Genomic DNA, 16,857 nt, shown 5'->3' on the forward strand with positions numbered 1-16,857 from the left:
ATCCTCTAAAGCATAAATCCAGTCATATCACTCCTCTGCTGAAACTGGACGATTGCCATCGAACAGTGGCTCATGTGATTTGCTCCTTGCCTACCTCTCTTAGCATCTCCTCTCTCACCACATCATTCTTCCTGTTATTCCTTAGGTATGCCAAGCTAATTTCACCCCAGGGCCTTGCACTTGCGAACCCCTCTGTCTGGAACACTCTTCCCCCCAGGTCTTTGATGTCTCCTTCCCTCCCTTCATCAAGGTCTCTGCTCAGTGTCACATGCTGTGAGTGGACCTTGTGGATCACTCTACCTGAGAGCCACTCAACCCCCAGCACTCTTTATCTTCTTACATTGCTTTGCTTTTCTTCCTATTACTTAGCCCTATCTGGTATATCATTTTGTATTTGTTTACCTCAGTAAAATGTAAGTTACATGAAAATAAAAATTGTGTTCTTTACTACTGTGTCCCCAGAACCTAGAATAAGGCCAATTTGAGTGAGTCCTCAAAATAATATTTATTGTATGATTGAATGGGTGGATGGGTCTGCTCACAATCCTTTATGTTTGCTCTTTGAACTTAGAATAGTATAATAGTCTCTAAACCACTTACTACTGACTTATGGCTCTGCTTCTTTTGGTCCCTGCTTCTGTCTCTGACTTACCTCCTGCCTTTCTTCCCCTGGCTCACTGGCCCATAGACAACACTCTGGATGTCTTGCTGTTCCTCGAACAGACTTTATTGTAGCTCAGGACCTTTATAATGGCTCTTCCCAGAAAACTCTTTGATCTTTTTATAGATGTGTTTAGGTCTATCTAAAGACCACTTCCTTACCACCAATTGTTCACATTCTTTCATATAATCCTGTTGTATATCCTTTGTAGAACTGTTAGATCTCGTGATTTTCTTATCAGTGTATTCATTTGCATGTTTATCACTAGTTTTCTTCGATTAGAATGAAAATTCCTGAGAGTAGAACTCTATCTGTTCTTGCTCCTAACTCTAACCCCAGCCCCTAGAAATATGCCTGGAATATAGTAGATAGTTATTGATGAAGGGATGGGAAGGAAGAGAGGGTGAATGGGAGGAAGGAGAGATGGGGGGAAAGGAAGGGCTAGTTTACCTGCCTGAAAGAGCTATTGGAAAGATAAATGAGATAACCCATGTGAATTACTTAGCACAGTGCCAGATAAAAATTAGGGGCCCAATTAGTAAGTGATCATTCACTTTCAGTATGTCTTCTCCTTAATTTGATGAAGACTGAAATCTCTGACAGTGTCGTGACTTGTAATCCAAGCCTAAGAAAAAAGGAACTTTGGCCACGACTGTGTAACTCTGCTGACAGGGCTAGAAGGAACCCCCCCTCCCAGCTTGTAGAGGACAGTGGTCCTTTGAGGACGTTGCCCTGAAGTATTTGTGAAACACTAGCCAACTTCTTTAGTTTTACCATGTAGGCAGCCACTATACTAGATCAACCAAAAATCAAGGCACTTGGATAATATAAGATTTTGTTCTGTTTTCAGTGTAAGAGGTAGATATATTTTTTATATATAATGTTGGAGTTCCTTTAGTTGGCTTGTTGATGAAGAAGGTAAAATGCATGAAATTGGGACTGTCCTAGAAAATTCCAGGATGCAAAATCCACAGGTGCTCTGGTACCGCAAGTCAGCTGTGAAGCCCGTTCTAGGCTATGAGCCCTGGAAATCAGAGACCAGTCCTTATTCATCCTCATGACCCCCTTGTTATTTGCCTGCCACCAGTGCTGGAAGCATCCTTTCAAGGAATAGTCATTGTCCTTTTCCTCTGCTGCAGGCCCTGTGCTTGGTGCTGGGAGGAGGTCATTAGGGCCTAGTCTCTGCCCTCAAGGAGCCTCCATTCAGTGGGAAGATGGACTAGCCCCTCTAATATGCCACAACACTGATGGAGAGGTGGTAACAATGTGGAAAGAGATACAGAGCAAGGAGTGGTTGATTCTGACCTTGTTTTCTGGTAGAAATCATGAAGAGCCTCCTAGAGGAGGTGTCTTTGGAGCAGGGCCTTAAAGGATGAGTCAAAGCGAAGCAAGGGAACAGCATTCCATAATCAGGAATGGCATGAACAAAATCCTGGATATATGAGAGCTTTTTAATGCTTTTAAAATTAAAGCTAGGGAGTTCCTGTTGTGGCCCAGCTTGTCTCTGTGGAGGCACTGGTTTGATCCTTGACCCAATGCAGTGGGTTAAGTATCTGGCATAGTTGCCTTTGGAATGGATAAGCAATGAGATGCTGCTGTATAGCAGTGGCAACTATATCTAGTCTTATTTTGGAGCATGATAATGTGAGAAAAAGAATATATATATGTATGTGTGACTAGGTCACCTTGCTGTACCGTAGAAAATTGGCAGAACACTGTAAACCAACTATGATGGAAAAAAAATCATTAAAGAAGTATCTGGCATAGATACCTGCAGATCAGATTTGATCCTGGCTTGGAAAGTTCCACATGCAGCAGAAAAAAAAAAAAAAATCTGGACTTGTAATAACATATAATAAAAAATAATCGGAAAAAGTATATAAATATATATTAATTAATTTGTTATATTCATTTATAAATATACATATATATATATAAAGCTGAATCACTTGGCTATACATCTGAAACTAACACAACTTTGTAAAGTAACTATACTTCAATAAAAAAATTAAAAAAATAGAAACTACAGGGAGTTCCCATTGTGGCTCTGTGGGTTAAGAACCCAACATAGCGTCCATAGGATATGGGTTTGATCCCCGGCCTTACTCAGCGGGTTAAGGATCCAGTATTGCCGTGAGTTGTGGTGTAAGTCACAAACGTGGCTCAGATCCTGTGTTGCTGTGGCTGTCATGTAGGGCAGTGGCTGCAGCTCCTATTTGACCCCTAGCCGGGGAACTTCCATATACTGCAGGTGCAGCCCTGAAAAGCAAAATAAAATAAAATAAAATAAAATTTTTAAAAATTACAGAAAAAAGATCAAATCTGGAAAACTGAGAAGCCAGTTGTGTGATTGAAAGATGTTGAGGCTTAAGGTGGGGAAGTAGGATGGTAAAGTGAGGTAAGAAAAGAGTCTGGAAATGTTGACTGAGACATGTCGTGTTGAAATGCCAGAGGATGGAGTGGGTGGATGTCAGGCTAAAGAAATCAGCCTTCATCCTCTGAGCAGCAGGATGGTGACAAGGTCAGGTTTGCATTTTTGATCAGGATGCTCCGGCTACTGGGTGGAGAGTACCTGGGAGGGGAGTGAGACTGGGGCCAGCCATGAAATGACAATAATAATAACCTGCATTTTGGATTATTTGTTGTCAGAGAAACAGCCGGATGTTAGGCACTCATGCCTTCCCAAGACCAAGCCACTGCCTTCTCTCAAGTCCCTGGGTCCTCCTCCCCCCAAACCGCCAAAGCCCCCGGTTGTGAACCTCCAGGCCTTCTGGAGCCGGGCAGCTGCTGTTTCCGAGACCCACAGGGAAGGTAAGCAAAGGCACAGCCAGCCAGCAGGAGTCACGGCTCCCATGCCAGCATCCCCCTGTCACCTCCCTCTCTGCATCAGCTCCCAGGGGACGGTGCCGAAGTGCTTGTCCATGGGGCTGGACATTCATCACTGCTTACTCTCACATTGAGGCTGTGGCAGCTTGCTGGTGAAATGACAAATTTGTGGGAAATGACCCCTTATCGCTCCGGGCCAGCCCACTTCCCCTGAGAGCATTGCATTTGATCCCTGGGAATCTGTCCAAGAGGAAGAAAACCATAAGTAGCTGAGCAGGGAGGCAGAGAGTCTTTGTTTTCCTACAAAGCCTGTGTTGTCAGCACAACCAGTGGAGAAGAGGAGGAGGGAAGGAAGAGAGGAAAGTCATTATGAACTTGACCCTTGATCTCAGGGGTCCCTTGGGGCCTCTTGCAGGAATGAATTGAAGGGCCTCCACCCTGCCCCGACTAGTCCTTTCCAGGAGTTGCAGCATTCTCGGAAGCCAAACCAGCCAGCTTTGCTATTTTGTGGTTTTCTGAATGTGAAGGGAACTTCCTTGCCCCACCACAGCCTGATCCTGTTGACACTGGAAACACCTTGGCTTATGTTTGCTCTCATGAAACCTGAGGTCTGTGTACACTTGGGGGTGATGTGTAGTGCTGGGCTAGCATTTATCACACTGTGGCCACGAGTGCCTGTGCATGGTACATTGAAAGAGTGAATTCTCCATTCATTGATTTTTTTTTTTTTTTTTTTTACTTTTTAGGGCCATAGTTGCAGCATATGGAGGTTCCCAGGCTAGGGGTCGAATCAGAGCTACAGCTGCTGGGCTACTCCACAGCCACAGCCACGCCAGATCTGAGCCACATCTGTGACCTACACTACAGCTCATGGCACCGCTGGAGACTTAACCCACTGAGCAAGGCCAAAGATTGAACCTGCATCCTCAAAGATACTAGTTGGGTTCGTTACTGCTGAGCCACAGTGGGAACTCCCTCCATTCAGTGATTCTCAGTGATTCTTATTTGACTGCTTTGGGCAACCTCAGGGTGAAATTTCTTTAACTCCATGGTTCTCAAATGATAGCGTGCATCAGTCAGCTGGAGGACTTGTTAAAACACAGCTTTCGGGGCCCAACCTGAGTTTTTGATTCAGTTGATCTGGGTTTGGGGCCTAAGAATCTGCCTTTTTAACAAGCTGCCAGGGAAATGCTGATATTGGTGGACCAGGAACCACACTTTAAGAATCACTGCTCTGTGTCATCTTAAGTCTTATCCTAAAAGAAAATTCTATAGAGAGAAATAGAGCTCTGCTAAGTGTCCTTTAATAACATGGCCACCTCCACAGCAGAGAAGGCTAAGTGTCATTTTTATAAACATTAAATAATTCAGGTCTCAAACCACCTTCTTGAAAGAGAAGGTTTTCAGAGAACAGAGAACCAATGGCCAAGTCTTCAGGAATAAAACTGGCTTTGTAAACCCCAGCTCCCCCACCTACTCGTTATGTAAGTTCAGGCACAATACTCACTGAGCCTCATTGTCCTTATCTGTAAAATGGGCCTGATAATAACACGCCATTCATGGGATGAGTGTGAGGAGAAATGAGATGAGGCCTGGGAAGCCTTTGAACAGTGCTCGGTATGTCAGTAAGCGCTCAGCAAAGGCACTGTCATCATTGCTTCAAGCATGCCTTGAGCAGCCAGGCTTGCCCGGCCCTGTGATAGACACAAGGGATTAGCAGGTAAACCCCATAGGAGTTCCAGGGCTCCAGGAGGTCAAAGTCTAGCACAAGAGATTGTGCTCATAAATAAGCACCATAAAGGGTGGGTGAGTGCTGTGTGCAGGATGGCTGGGCCCTGGGTGCCAGCAGGGGAGGGGCAGCTTGTGGTACAGGCAGGGTGCCCACCCCCCCATCCCATTTTGTCACAAACAATTCACTTCAACAGGCTGCCGCTCACACTTCTTTTCTACCCTTATCTTGCTTTTGCAGCAGCTGGGGAAGAAGACGACCTACCTCCAGAGAGGTGAGGAGCCATTTCTTACTTTTTTATTTTTATTGATTGATTGATCGATTGCTCTTTAGGGCCGCACCCACGGCATATGGAAGTTCCCAGGCTGGGGTAGAATTGGAGCTGCAGCTGCCAGTCTGCACCACAGCCACAGCAAGGCCAGAGCCAGCCTCGTCTGCGACCTACACCACAGCTCACGGCAATGCCAGATTCTTAACCCACTGAGTGAGGCCAGGGATTGAACCTGCGTCCTCATGGATACTAGTCAGATTCCTTTCTGCCAAGCCACAGTGGGAACTCCTGAGGCGCAGTTTCGTAATTGTGCAGGAGTGTGGCCCATCAGCGAAGCTGCTTAGACCGTCTAAAAGCAGGCAGGCGATAAGCACACACCAAGTGTCTGTATTTCTCAGAAGGGCTGCAGGAAGAGCAGATTTATAAGCAACAAACTGCAGCTTTCAATTAAACGAGAGATTAAATAAACCGTGTTTAACAACCCTGCTGGCATTAAGTTGTGAAGACGGTCCTCTGAGGTCCTTTTATTTATGGTACAGTTAAGTTCAGTAAGTGGAAACCTCAGCTTCCGTAGTGATACATCTGATTAGAGGCTGCAGAATGCTGTGCGCAGCTGGGGTGATGCTAGGAATTGGTAATGGACCTTATGGTTAGGGTGCACTTGTAAGACGTTTGCTGTGGGAGCATCAGGCCATTAATTCACGCATTCAAATACTATCTGCTGAGGCCTGTGATGTGTTATGCATCAACTGGCTACTTCGTACCTATGTTCTCACTTCCTCTGCTCAAGAAGGCTGCAAAGTTGCTGCCACTCTCCTCGTTTCTCAGCGAAAGATACTTGAGCTCAGAAAGTTTGCCACTTGCAGAGCCATACTTCCAACCCAGGTGTGCCCAAACTATTTTTTATTTGAGGTATAATTGATATATCACATTATTTAAGTTTGAGGTGCACAATGAGTCGATTCTGTACATTTACGTCTGTAGCAAAATTATGAAATTATGTAGTGTTAGCTAACACCTTTATCACCTCACATACATGATCGTTTCTTTTTTGTGATGAGAAGAGTTAAAATCTAGTCTCTTGGCAACTTGGAATTTATAATACAGTATTTTTTTTCTTTTACTGTAATCACTGGTGCGCACTGGATCACCAGAACTGACTTATCTACTAATTGTAAGTTTGTACTCTTAAAACAACATCTCTAATTCCCTCACTCCCCAGTCCCTGGTAGCCACCATTCTGCTTTCTGCTTTCGCAGTTCTGGGTTCTTTTTTAGATTTTGCATGTAAATGATGTCATAGTTGTCTTTGTCTTTCTCTGACTTATCTTACTTAGCATAGTGCCTTCAGAGTTCATCCATGTTGTTGCAAATGGCAAGATGGCCTTCTTTTTTAAGGTTGAATAATATTCCATGTGTGTATACATGTGCATATCACATTTGCAATACATTTATATATCACATTTTTATATGTATCACATTACACATCTATGTATAATATATATGATACATATTTTATATCGTATGTGTCTCACATCTATCCATTCATTTGCTGATGAACACTTGGGTTGTTTCTACATCTTGACTATTAAAAATAATGCTGCTATGAACATGGGCATGCAGATATCTCCTGGAGATCCTGTTTTCCTTGCCTTTGGGCATTTACCCAGAAGTAGGATTGCTGAATCATTCAGCAGTTCAATTTTTAATTTTTTGGAGTTCCCATCATGGCTGAGTGGTTAACGAACCTGACCAGCCTCTATGAGGACGTGGATTCAATCCCTGGCCTTGCTTAGCGGGCTAAGGATCCAGCGCTGCCATGAGCTGAAGTGTAGGTCACAGATGCGGCTCAGATCCCACGTTGCTATGACTGTGGTGTAGGACAGCAGCTACAGCTCTGATTAGACCCCTAGCCAGGGAACCTCCATATGCCACGGGTGCATCCCTAAAAAGACAAAAAAAAAATTTTTTTTAATTTTTCAAGAAACCACCATACTGTTTTCCATGATGGCTATACTAAGAGCCATCACCCCCTTTACAAAGATGTTCCTATTCCTAAGAAGGTCAGTGTTAGAAGGAGAAATAGCATAAAAATAATCATGTTATGTATTACTTCATTAAATGTTTATAATAGTAGAGTGCATTGCATTTTGTAATAGAGAAAGGCGCAAGTTTCAAAGGTTGCAAAATTTTGGAGTGATCACTTTTCCGTGGGAAGGTCAGGGAAGTCTTTATAGAAAACATGTAAGTTATCTATTGCTATGGTAACCCTATATAACAAACAACAAAACATCAACAGTATACAGCATGAGTGTGGGTTCAAGTGATCTGGGCTGGGCTCAGCTGGTGTGGCTCATATGCTGCAGACTCTTTAGGCAGGTTTGCTAAGACTGGGTCAGAGGGAGGGCACTGAAACTTTACACGGCAATGAACAGGGATCAATCCAGGAAGGGGTCAAGAATAAGAGCATTAATTCGATCAACCTAGCACTGAAGATGAAACAATTAAAATGGGAATTGAGGATAAACATTGTCAGAAAACCTGAGGCAGGACTCTATAGGCAGAGGCAGTGAAGTAATGTCCTTTTTTGGAACCTGGAGCTAGCTGAGTTAAGAGTATACAAAGTATAGTAGGAATGGAAAGAGATGGGATTATAGAGAGAGACAGAAATGAAGTCATGGAGGATCTTGTACACCAAGGACTGATTGAAACTCTCTTGTTCAGCAAGGAACTGACTGCACAGTACTAGACAAAATTCACACGCTCCAGGAACTCCTGGTTTAGTTCTCTATTTGAAAGCATTCAATGACAGCACAAGGTAGGTCAGTGGAGCCTTCTATGTGCTTTATTTGAAAGAAAAAATTTAGACATCTCAGGCAGTAATTTGTACTACTTACTCAATGAACATGGGTCCCTGTGTTTGAAGGGACAATGCAATCCTGCTGTGCTCTGAGTCAGTCTTGGTTTCCTCATGCCTTGAATACTGTGAGCATCTCAGTAGAATTATGAGTGTGCTGCGATTATAGTGTTCAGTGAGATCTGCATTTTCCCCACAATGTGGCTCTAAGCTAAATGGACTCTTTCTCATCCATTTCAACATGGAGAACAAACATGCTGTGATGGGCAAGTATCGGGAAACTAGTCAGCCTCTAATATGACAACTTCTTCTTAAGGGATTTACAAGCACAATTTCTCTCCTGTCCTTCCACACTGACTTTAGAACCTAACCTCATCTAAAATGAGACTCAACATACCACAATTATGATATGGGCCATGGTGCTGGAAGAGTGAGAGACAAGAGATGAAGAGGGACAAGACTATTTAAGGGTGGCTTCTTGGACAAAGAAAGAACTTAAGATGTATCTGGTATGATAGAGCAGAATTAGGTAGCCTTACTTATTTTTCCCCTTTTGTGAGACTGAGGTGGGTAAGGGTAGAGAATTGTTGCCGGACATAACCACATTCCTGACTTGTAGTTGATGGGTGGGTGGGTGGATGGATGGATGGATAGATAGACAGACCGAAGGACAGACCAGTGGATATTCAGTATAGAGGTAGAACGTGACGGTAGCAATAAAGAAGGGAATATAAACAGATGAGGGTCTGCTGAGGTGGAAAAGTAAGAGAGGAGTTTGGATCCTAAAGTACGTTAAGTGCCTTGGGAAGGATCTTGAATTTTATCTTGTCAGTGATAAGAAATTAGTTTGAACAAGTAAATGCCATGATGCTGAGCAGCTTTAGATGCAACATCCATGGAAACTAGTGCCTGTTTGGGAAGAACATCATCTGTGTTCATGGTATTAATCTTCAATACAGATATTAGCTTAGAAACAGAATATGGAGGAGTGCCCGTCGTGGTGCAGTGGTTAACGAATCTGACTAGGAACCATGAGGTTGTGGGTTTGATCCCTGGCCTTGCTCAGTGGGTTAAGGATCCAGCGTTGCTGTGAGCTGTGGTTTAGGTCGCAGATGTGGCTTGGATCCTGCGTTGCTGTGGCTCTGGCGTAGGCTGGCAGCTACAGCTCCGATTAGACCCCTAGACTGGGAACCTCCATATGCTGCGGGAGCGGCCCAAGAAATGGCAAAAAGACAAAAAAAGAAAAGAAAGAAAAAAGAAATAGAATATGGAGGATCTCATTACTGGAAGGGGACCTGGCAGTTATTTACTGTAGCCAGATTTTATAGTCAGAAGGTTAACAAACATCTGAACCTTTAATCTAAGCCTGACTCCTTAAAATTTATGTAGCCTTGGACAAAGGCCTCACCCTCTGCAAGCCTCAGTTTCTACTTATGTAAAACGGGATATTGATAGATCCTAACTCGCACATTTGTGGCACAGGTAAGATGAAATGATTGTAAAGCATTTAGTGTACCTCGCATCTAGGGAGTGTTCAGCAAAGTTTGCTTAGCTGTTATGTAACCTCTCACCAAAGGCAGGAGTCCATGCTCAAAACCTTAGGCTCTTCAAAAACCGTTTGATGGGAAGCCTGTTGCCTGCAGAGTCCAGTGTTTTTCTTTGTTGGAGCAGATTTTATTCATTCAACACATATTTATTGAGCATCTATTATATGCCAAGCACTCTTCTATACATTGAGGTCCTCTTATATACAGCAGTGTATGAAGTAGAAGAAATATCTTACATGCACCCCCACACATGTTTGTTTGTTTACTCAAAAGTCCTTCAAGTTGGGCTGGAAAAAAAATGACCTCCTTACTGTAGTTTCTCAACCGTTTGTCCAGGAACTACTCATTGGTGCAGTAGACACTGTCTTTACCCCTTCCTTTATATGACAGTTCTTAAAACATATAGGGACTATATTCTTCTCTAATCTCGAACTCTTTCTTTTCAGCCATTATTCACAAAACAAGAGTCTTTGTGTTTTAGTTGTATTTCTGTGGATATAATTTTTAATTTATAATTTTAAAATATTTTATTAGAGTATAGTTGATTTACAATATTGTGCCAGTTTCTGCTATACAGCAAAGTGACCCAGTCATATATATATTCCCTTTCTTACCACTCCCTCCTCTCCCCCTTGGCAATATCTGTGAGTCCGTTTCTGTTTTGTAGATAGCTCTATTTGTGGCGTATCTTAGATTTCACATATCAGTGATCTCATATGGTATTTGTCTTTCTGACTTTGATTCTCTTCACTTAGTGTGAGAATCTCTAGTTGCATCCATGTTGCTGCAAATGGCATTATTTTGTTCTTTTTATGGCTGAGTAGTATTCCATTGAATATATGTACCACATTTCTTCATCCATCCATCTGCTGATGGACAGTAAGCTTGTTTCCATGTCTCGGATATTGTGAGTAGTACTGCTGTGAACATGCAGGTGCATGTATCTTTTTGAATGAAAGTTTTGTCTGGGTATATGCCCAGGAGTGGGACTGCTGGATTAAATGGTAGTTCTATATTTAGTTTTCTGAGGAATCCCCATACTGTTTTCTACAGTGGTTATACCAATTTACATTCCCAGGATATATTTTTTAATTCTGTTATTAGAAATTCATTGCATTTATAATGACCATTTTTATGTCTGAATCTCTCCATATTGTGTATTAAACAGCATTGTGTAATGGAGCAAGTACATATCTGGAATCAGATTATCATAGGTTCAAACCCCTCCTCTATTTTATGCAAGTCATGAAATAGCTTGGAACTTTGATGTGCATATGTGTAAAGTGAATGTAGTAAATTTACTTCACTGATTGTCACAAAGACTAAATGAGATACATTGTATAAAGCACAGAGAACACCAAAGATGCTCAGTGAGTCTTAGCTTCTTCAACCCTTGGCCTCTCCATTTCCTCTTAGGTCTGGAATATGAATAGGTTCATTAGTTACCAACAGTGAAACGACTCTTTGGAGATTGTTCTTTGTCATCACTCTTTCGTGCAAACCGAGCTGGTTAGCATCTCTCTTGAATAAGCAGCTTCTATTTGTGTGAGCAAAGCAGGTTAATCCCAGAGCAGCAGTCAGCCCTGGACCTCTGTCAGTGCTTAGCAGAGTCGGCTGATATTTTATTCATTAGCTATAAATAGGAGGTTTCTGCCATTAGGAGAAGTCAGAGGGTAGTCCTGAGTCAGGGAATCTCTACTCAGGTACTGCAGACACTAAGGCAGGGAATGGCAGTTTATTTCAGGAAGGGAAAAGATTCAGCCAGTGTTTCTCCCTGAGAGTCTAAGAGTGGATTTCAGGAGTCTACCGGATTCTCTCCTGAACTTTTAATTTTGTATTTTTTTTATGACTGTCTTTAAAAGATAATATGAGCCTATTTTCCATCTTCTGTATGGCATCTTTCAACCAAATACTTTGGAATATGCTTTTGTGTTTGTGTTTTGGATATTTCTACCCCATGCACAGTGGGAAACACAAGCACCTTCTAGGGATGAGCATATTGTGTGACCATGTCTAGGACCTGTGTTAGACAATGTGGAAAAATAGATTCTGGGGAATAAACGCTTCCCCTAAAGCATTCAAGTAAAATAATGATAATAGCAGAGAAATGACATAGTGGTCCAAAAACAAAACAAAACAAAACAAACAAAACTGTAGTCCTTATTTAAATAGTGGTAAGTGTTATAAAGAAAAAAATGTTTTTTTAATTTTTATATAATTTTTAAAGGTCACACACCTTTAAAGGTTCACGTACAATGACAAAATATTGGCTATATTCTCCCTGCTGTATAATACATCCTTGAAGCTTGTCTGCTATCCAGTAGTGTGTACCTCCCACTTTTCTGTCCTTATATTACCCTCCCCCACCCTCACTGGTTTGTTCTCTCTATCTGTGAGTCTTCTTCTCTAAAGACAATATTTTAAAGCATATTAGAATAGTAATGGGGTATTGGGAGTGAAAGTGTGTGTAGGATGGTCAAGAAAAGCCCCTCTGGAGTGGTGACATTTGGACTGAGACCCGAATGCTGAGACCCTCTTGGGCAAGGTCTAGGAGGCATGCCAGGAATGAGAACAGCTGGCATGAACTTTGAAGGAGAACCGCCCTCCGCAAGTTTCAGGAGCCAGAAAGGAGGGGAGCGCAGCTAAAACACAGTGCACTAGGGGGATGGCCATGTGATTCTTGGGAGCCATGGATGAATCTGGATTTTGTTCTAAATGCTTTGGGAAGTCAAAGGGGAGTTTTAAGCCAGGCAGTGACATGAGCTGACATTTATTTTGTAAAGCTCAATCTGGATGCTGTAAAAATGATACCTTTAGTGGGAAAACAGGTGGAAATAAGCAGACAGCCTAGGAGGCCATAGCGACAATGATAATCACATGAAAAATAGCAATTAACACGGATCTGTGTTCTAAATGTAGAAATGTTTCCATTTGTGACAATCTTTAAGAAGAAGATGAAACTATTACAGATGTTATAGATGAGAAAGCTGAGTCACAGAGAGATGAAATAACATGACATGGACAAGGGGAGTAGAAATAGAGATAAAATGAATGGATCCAAGTTATGCTGTAGAGGAAAGCCAGCAATTCCTGGAGTAGCTGTGTTGAGTGAGATGGGATAGAAAGAGAGGAATCTGGCACAGCTTGTAGGTGATTTGCTATTCCCGTCATTGCTTTTTGTTGTTGTTGTTGTTGTTGTCGTCGTTGTTTTGGTTTTTGTCTTTTTAGGGCTGCACCTGCTGCATATGGAGGTTCCCAGGCTAGGGGATGAATCGGAGCTGTAGCCACTGCTCACAGCAACGCTGGATCCTTAACCCACTGAGCAAGGCCAGGGATCCAACCTGTGTCCTCATGGATACTAGTCTGGTTCACTTCTGCTGATCCATGACAAAAACTCCCCCATCATTGTTGATATTAACTATGTGCTCAGCACATGGTTACTGCTCAGGACAAGACTGACCTGCCTAGACGCCATTGGAGATTGTTGTCTATTTAACAAAACAAGTGTTGCATTTTGCCTTGATCATGTAAGACCAGAATCTCTAAAGGCTGGTTTTTAAATCGTTTGCAACTACAGTGCTCTTTCCTGAATGGCTGCATTTTGGTTAGTTAAGACTGACATAGATGTGCTCTGATTGACCAGCAGCAAAGTAGGCACCTCGTAATGATATCTGAAAGGTGAATGTTGACCCCAAGATCCCTGCACACCAAACTGAATTGCTTTGGGAGAAAAATAAGGGGATGGCTTTTTTTTTTTTTAAGCCTATGCCTTATTCATTTTTATACTCAGACCATTAAGATGGCTTCAGCTCAAACCACTTCAAAAACTTCTTATTATCCCTTTTTAATTGAACTTCAGGGAGACCCCAAGGCCACTGTTTCACAAGGGCAAGGGTGGTGGGAACAGTGGATTCATTTAGGCTTTTTCTCTTCTTTAATGTTTTTAAGTATTCCTCCTTTTTAACAAAAATCACCTAAAGATCCTGTTTATTCAGCACTTTCCATAGAACTTTTTAATTGAACTTCAGGGAGACCTCAAGGCCACTCTTTGGCCTGCCTTTCACAAGGGCAAGGGTGGTGGGAACAGCGGATTCATTTAGGCTTTTTCTCTTCTTTCATGTTTTTAAATATTCCTCCTTTTAAACAGAAATCACCTAAAGATCCTGTGTATTCAGCACTTTCCATAGACAAAGACTTATGCCCTCTATTTGTGTCCATGCTTTGATTTTAAAACTCCCGATTGCTGGAGTTCCCTAGCAGCCTAGGATTAAAGATTTGTTGTTTGTCACTGCTGTGGCTTGGGTTCGATCCAAAGGCTGGGAACTTCCACATGCTGAGGGTGTGGCCAAAACAAAAAACAAAAAATCCCAACTGTGACTACCCCATGAAGGAACTGGTTAGCGGCCTCTCTGCTCATAGAGTTAGGTTAAGTAATGCAGGTAGATACAACTGGACCCACAGTGCTGGGATCTGACCTGGTCAGCCCTGCTCCAAAGTACAGCCTCACAACCCCACTCCCAGGTGCCTTACTGAGGATTCACATGGATCCTTGCCTATAACAAAAGAGGGCAAATTTTAAGAGACTCGTCACCGGCTTTACGAATTTTGCCTAGACATTCTCCTGCCTGGAAAATGTCTTTCAAGCTTGCCCTAGGATTTCATTTTCTCTTTGCAGAAAGATCTGTGTGAGGGAAGCTGGCTACATTGGAAAGCATTTAGAGCTAAGCCATGCCTTCTCTTTGTGGCATTTAGATGATAAACTGGAAGAGGTCATGATTTAGGAAGAAATCAGACAATCACAATTTGCAGACTTGGAGCCTGTTTTTGTAAGTAGATGTACTCAGAAAAGTTGAGTGGAAACTAACCTTTGGGTGCTGGGCATGCATTGGGTATTGCTCAGCCCTTTGCATCTGTTAGACTCACTTGAGCCCCAGGACCACTTTAAGAGGGAAAAATTAATATGCTCATTCTGTAGGGGAGAAACCAGGAGCTCAGAGATGTTTTATGACTTGCTCTAAAGTGTAAGATAATACAGAGCTTATCCAGGATGTGAATTGTGTCTTTATAAAGATTTTCAGCTACACTGTCCTGTCTCAGAATTTTTTCAACATGAGGGGTTTTTGGAGATACCTATTACACTGTAAAAAGGATCATCTGTCTTTTTCACCTTTGTTTCCCCAGAAAGTAGACGTGCAAGTAATATTTCATACTGACTAAGCAGGTGATGGACAAATGTAGTGACAGATAAACAGACTGATGGGGAGAAAGATGGGTAGATAGAATGAATTGCCTTCCATGAACTTTTATATAAAAAAACATTCCAAGACTCTGCTTTCTGAATAGTTTGCATTGATTAGTGCATGCAGTATCATATTCTTCTAATATTAAAGCTAAATAATGAGGACAATTTGAGTTCTTAATTTGTGCAATTTGAGGGCTCCTGTCTTGTGGAGATGTGGATTCAAATGAAATCTTCTCTTTTTTCTGCTCCTTTTTAGTCTAGCTTCTTGCAGGTGACACTCTGCCAACAAGCTTGTCCGTATTTTAGCTCTCAAGACAGTCTCCTCTGTTCCCCCTCTTCTGTGGACCTATTTCACTTTGAATTAAATATTTAACCAAACTACTCATTGAGCACTTCACCTCCCTTTTACACTTAGAATAGAATTTTAAAATTCTAAACTCTTGGAGTTCCCACCGTGGTGCAACAGAATTGGCAGCATCTCTGCAGTCCCAGGACACAGGTTTGATCCCTAGCCTGGCACTGTGGATTAAAGGATCTCACATTGCTGCAGCTGAGGTGTAGGTCACAGCTGTAGCTCTGATGTGACCCCTGGCCTAGGAACCACAAATGCTGTAGGGCCACCAAAAAAGAAAAAAGAAAAAAAATTCCAAGCTTTTAATCAGGATCAAGAAGGTCTTATACCTTCAGGCCACTCTTTCCCCCTCTCCTAACCCCCTCTTTCCCTTGTTCACTGTCCTTGGCCCACTGGCCTTTTGGCTTCTCTGCAGATAGAGCAAGCATATTCTTACCAGGCAGAAATACTTGCTTTCTCCTTCACATAGAGTGGTCTTTTCCCAGATCTTCATTTGATGGCTCCTTCTCATGATATAGGACTCATTCATTCAATGAATGTTTATTACACTCCAAGTATGTGCCAGACATTGTTTTAGAAGCTGGTAATGCAACAGAAAACATGGACCAGATATTTTAGTTGGGACGAAAGACAAATCAGCAAATAATAATATAGTGTAAAGTAATGGTAAATGTTTAAATCCCTGCCTCCCTGATTATAGCTCATGTTTCCTTTCTCAAAATACTATCTGTTCCATATATAAGACTGCTTAATTCTTCTGTTAGTGTTTGTTAATGCTCCCAATGATAGTGTTTATTCTAGTTGTTTATTTTGTGCCTTATTTGAGACCATGAGAGTCTTAAGTTCAAGGACCTTGTCTCCTGTTTGCCTTTATAGTCTAGAACAGTGCCTTGCACAGAGAAGGAGCACAACAAAAAAATTCATGATGTGACATCATCTGCCTGTCCATGTAGTAGGAGTTTTCAGTATATCTGTGGGCATCAGAGGAGAACCCAGACCACTGGGAGCCTATAATGTGTCAGGCACTGTATTAGTCACTGGGAACCCAGCTGTGAGTGATGCAGTATAAGATCCCAGAGCAAAAGAGACAAAATAGACTGATTTTAAAAGTAGTAAAATGATTTCAAGATCATGACAACTACTAGGAATGGTAGGACTATGGTAGATAGAAACGAGTGGGGAAGAGGGCTGTTGGGAAAAGGTAGCAGGAGAAGGACTTTCTTGAAGGTGACATGTGCTGAAAAAAATGCACAACCTAAAAGTTGAGAAGTATGTTTTATTTGGCAAACTTGCTTTGGACTTAAGCCTGGGAGACAACCTCCCAGATAGCGCTGATGGACTGCTCTGTAGAGGGAAGGGATGAGCTAAGATAT

General features: G+C 42.2%; 1 protein-coding gene across 9 annotated transcripts in view; it reads left to right on the forward strand.

Annotated features, from left to right (window-relative positions):
• FYB2 (FYN binding protein 2) overlaps positions 1 to 16,857 on the forward strand; it is a 115,184-nt gene that overhangs the window by 38,952 nt on the left and 59,375 nt on the right. For 7 of the 9 annotated variants that reach the window (XR_014808204.1, XR_014808206.1, XR_014808207.1 and 4 more), the window contains exons 3-4: positions 3,311 to 3,472; positions 5,457 to 5,490. Coding sequence is in view for 3 of the 9 variants with exons in the window: in XM_021096577.2 (XP_020952236.2) it covers positions 3,311 to 3,472; positions 5,457 to 5,490 (196 nt within the window). In the remaining 6 variants the exon portion in view is untranslated. The remainder of the gene's footprint in view (positions 1 to 3,310; positions 3,473 to 5,456; positions 5,491 to 16,857) is intronic. The other 2 variants (XR_014808205.1, XM_021096578.2) reach the window with 1 other exon arrangement.

The sequence above is a fragment of the Sus scrofa genome, chromosome 6 (assembly GCF_054392235.1).
Source record: "Sus scrofa isolate SSC_HxYL_T2T_F1_AM1 chromosome 6, Sscrofa_HxYL_maternal_Yorkshire_Landrace_v2.0, whole genome shotgun sequence".
Lineage (NCBI taxonomy): Eukaryota > Metazoa > Chordata > Mammalia > Artiodactyla > Suidae > Sus > Sus scrofa.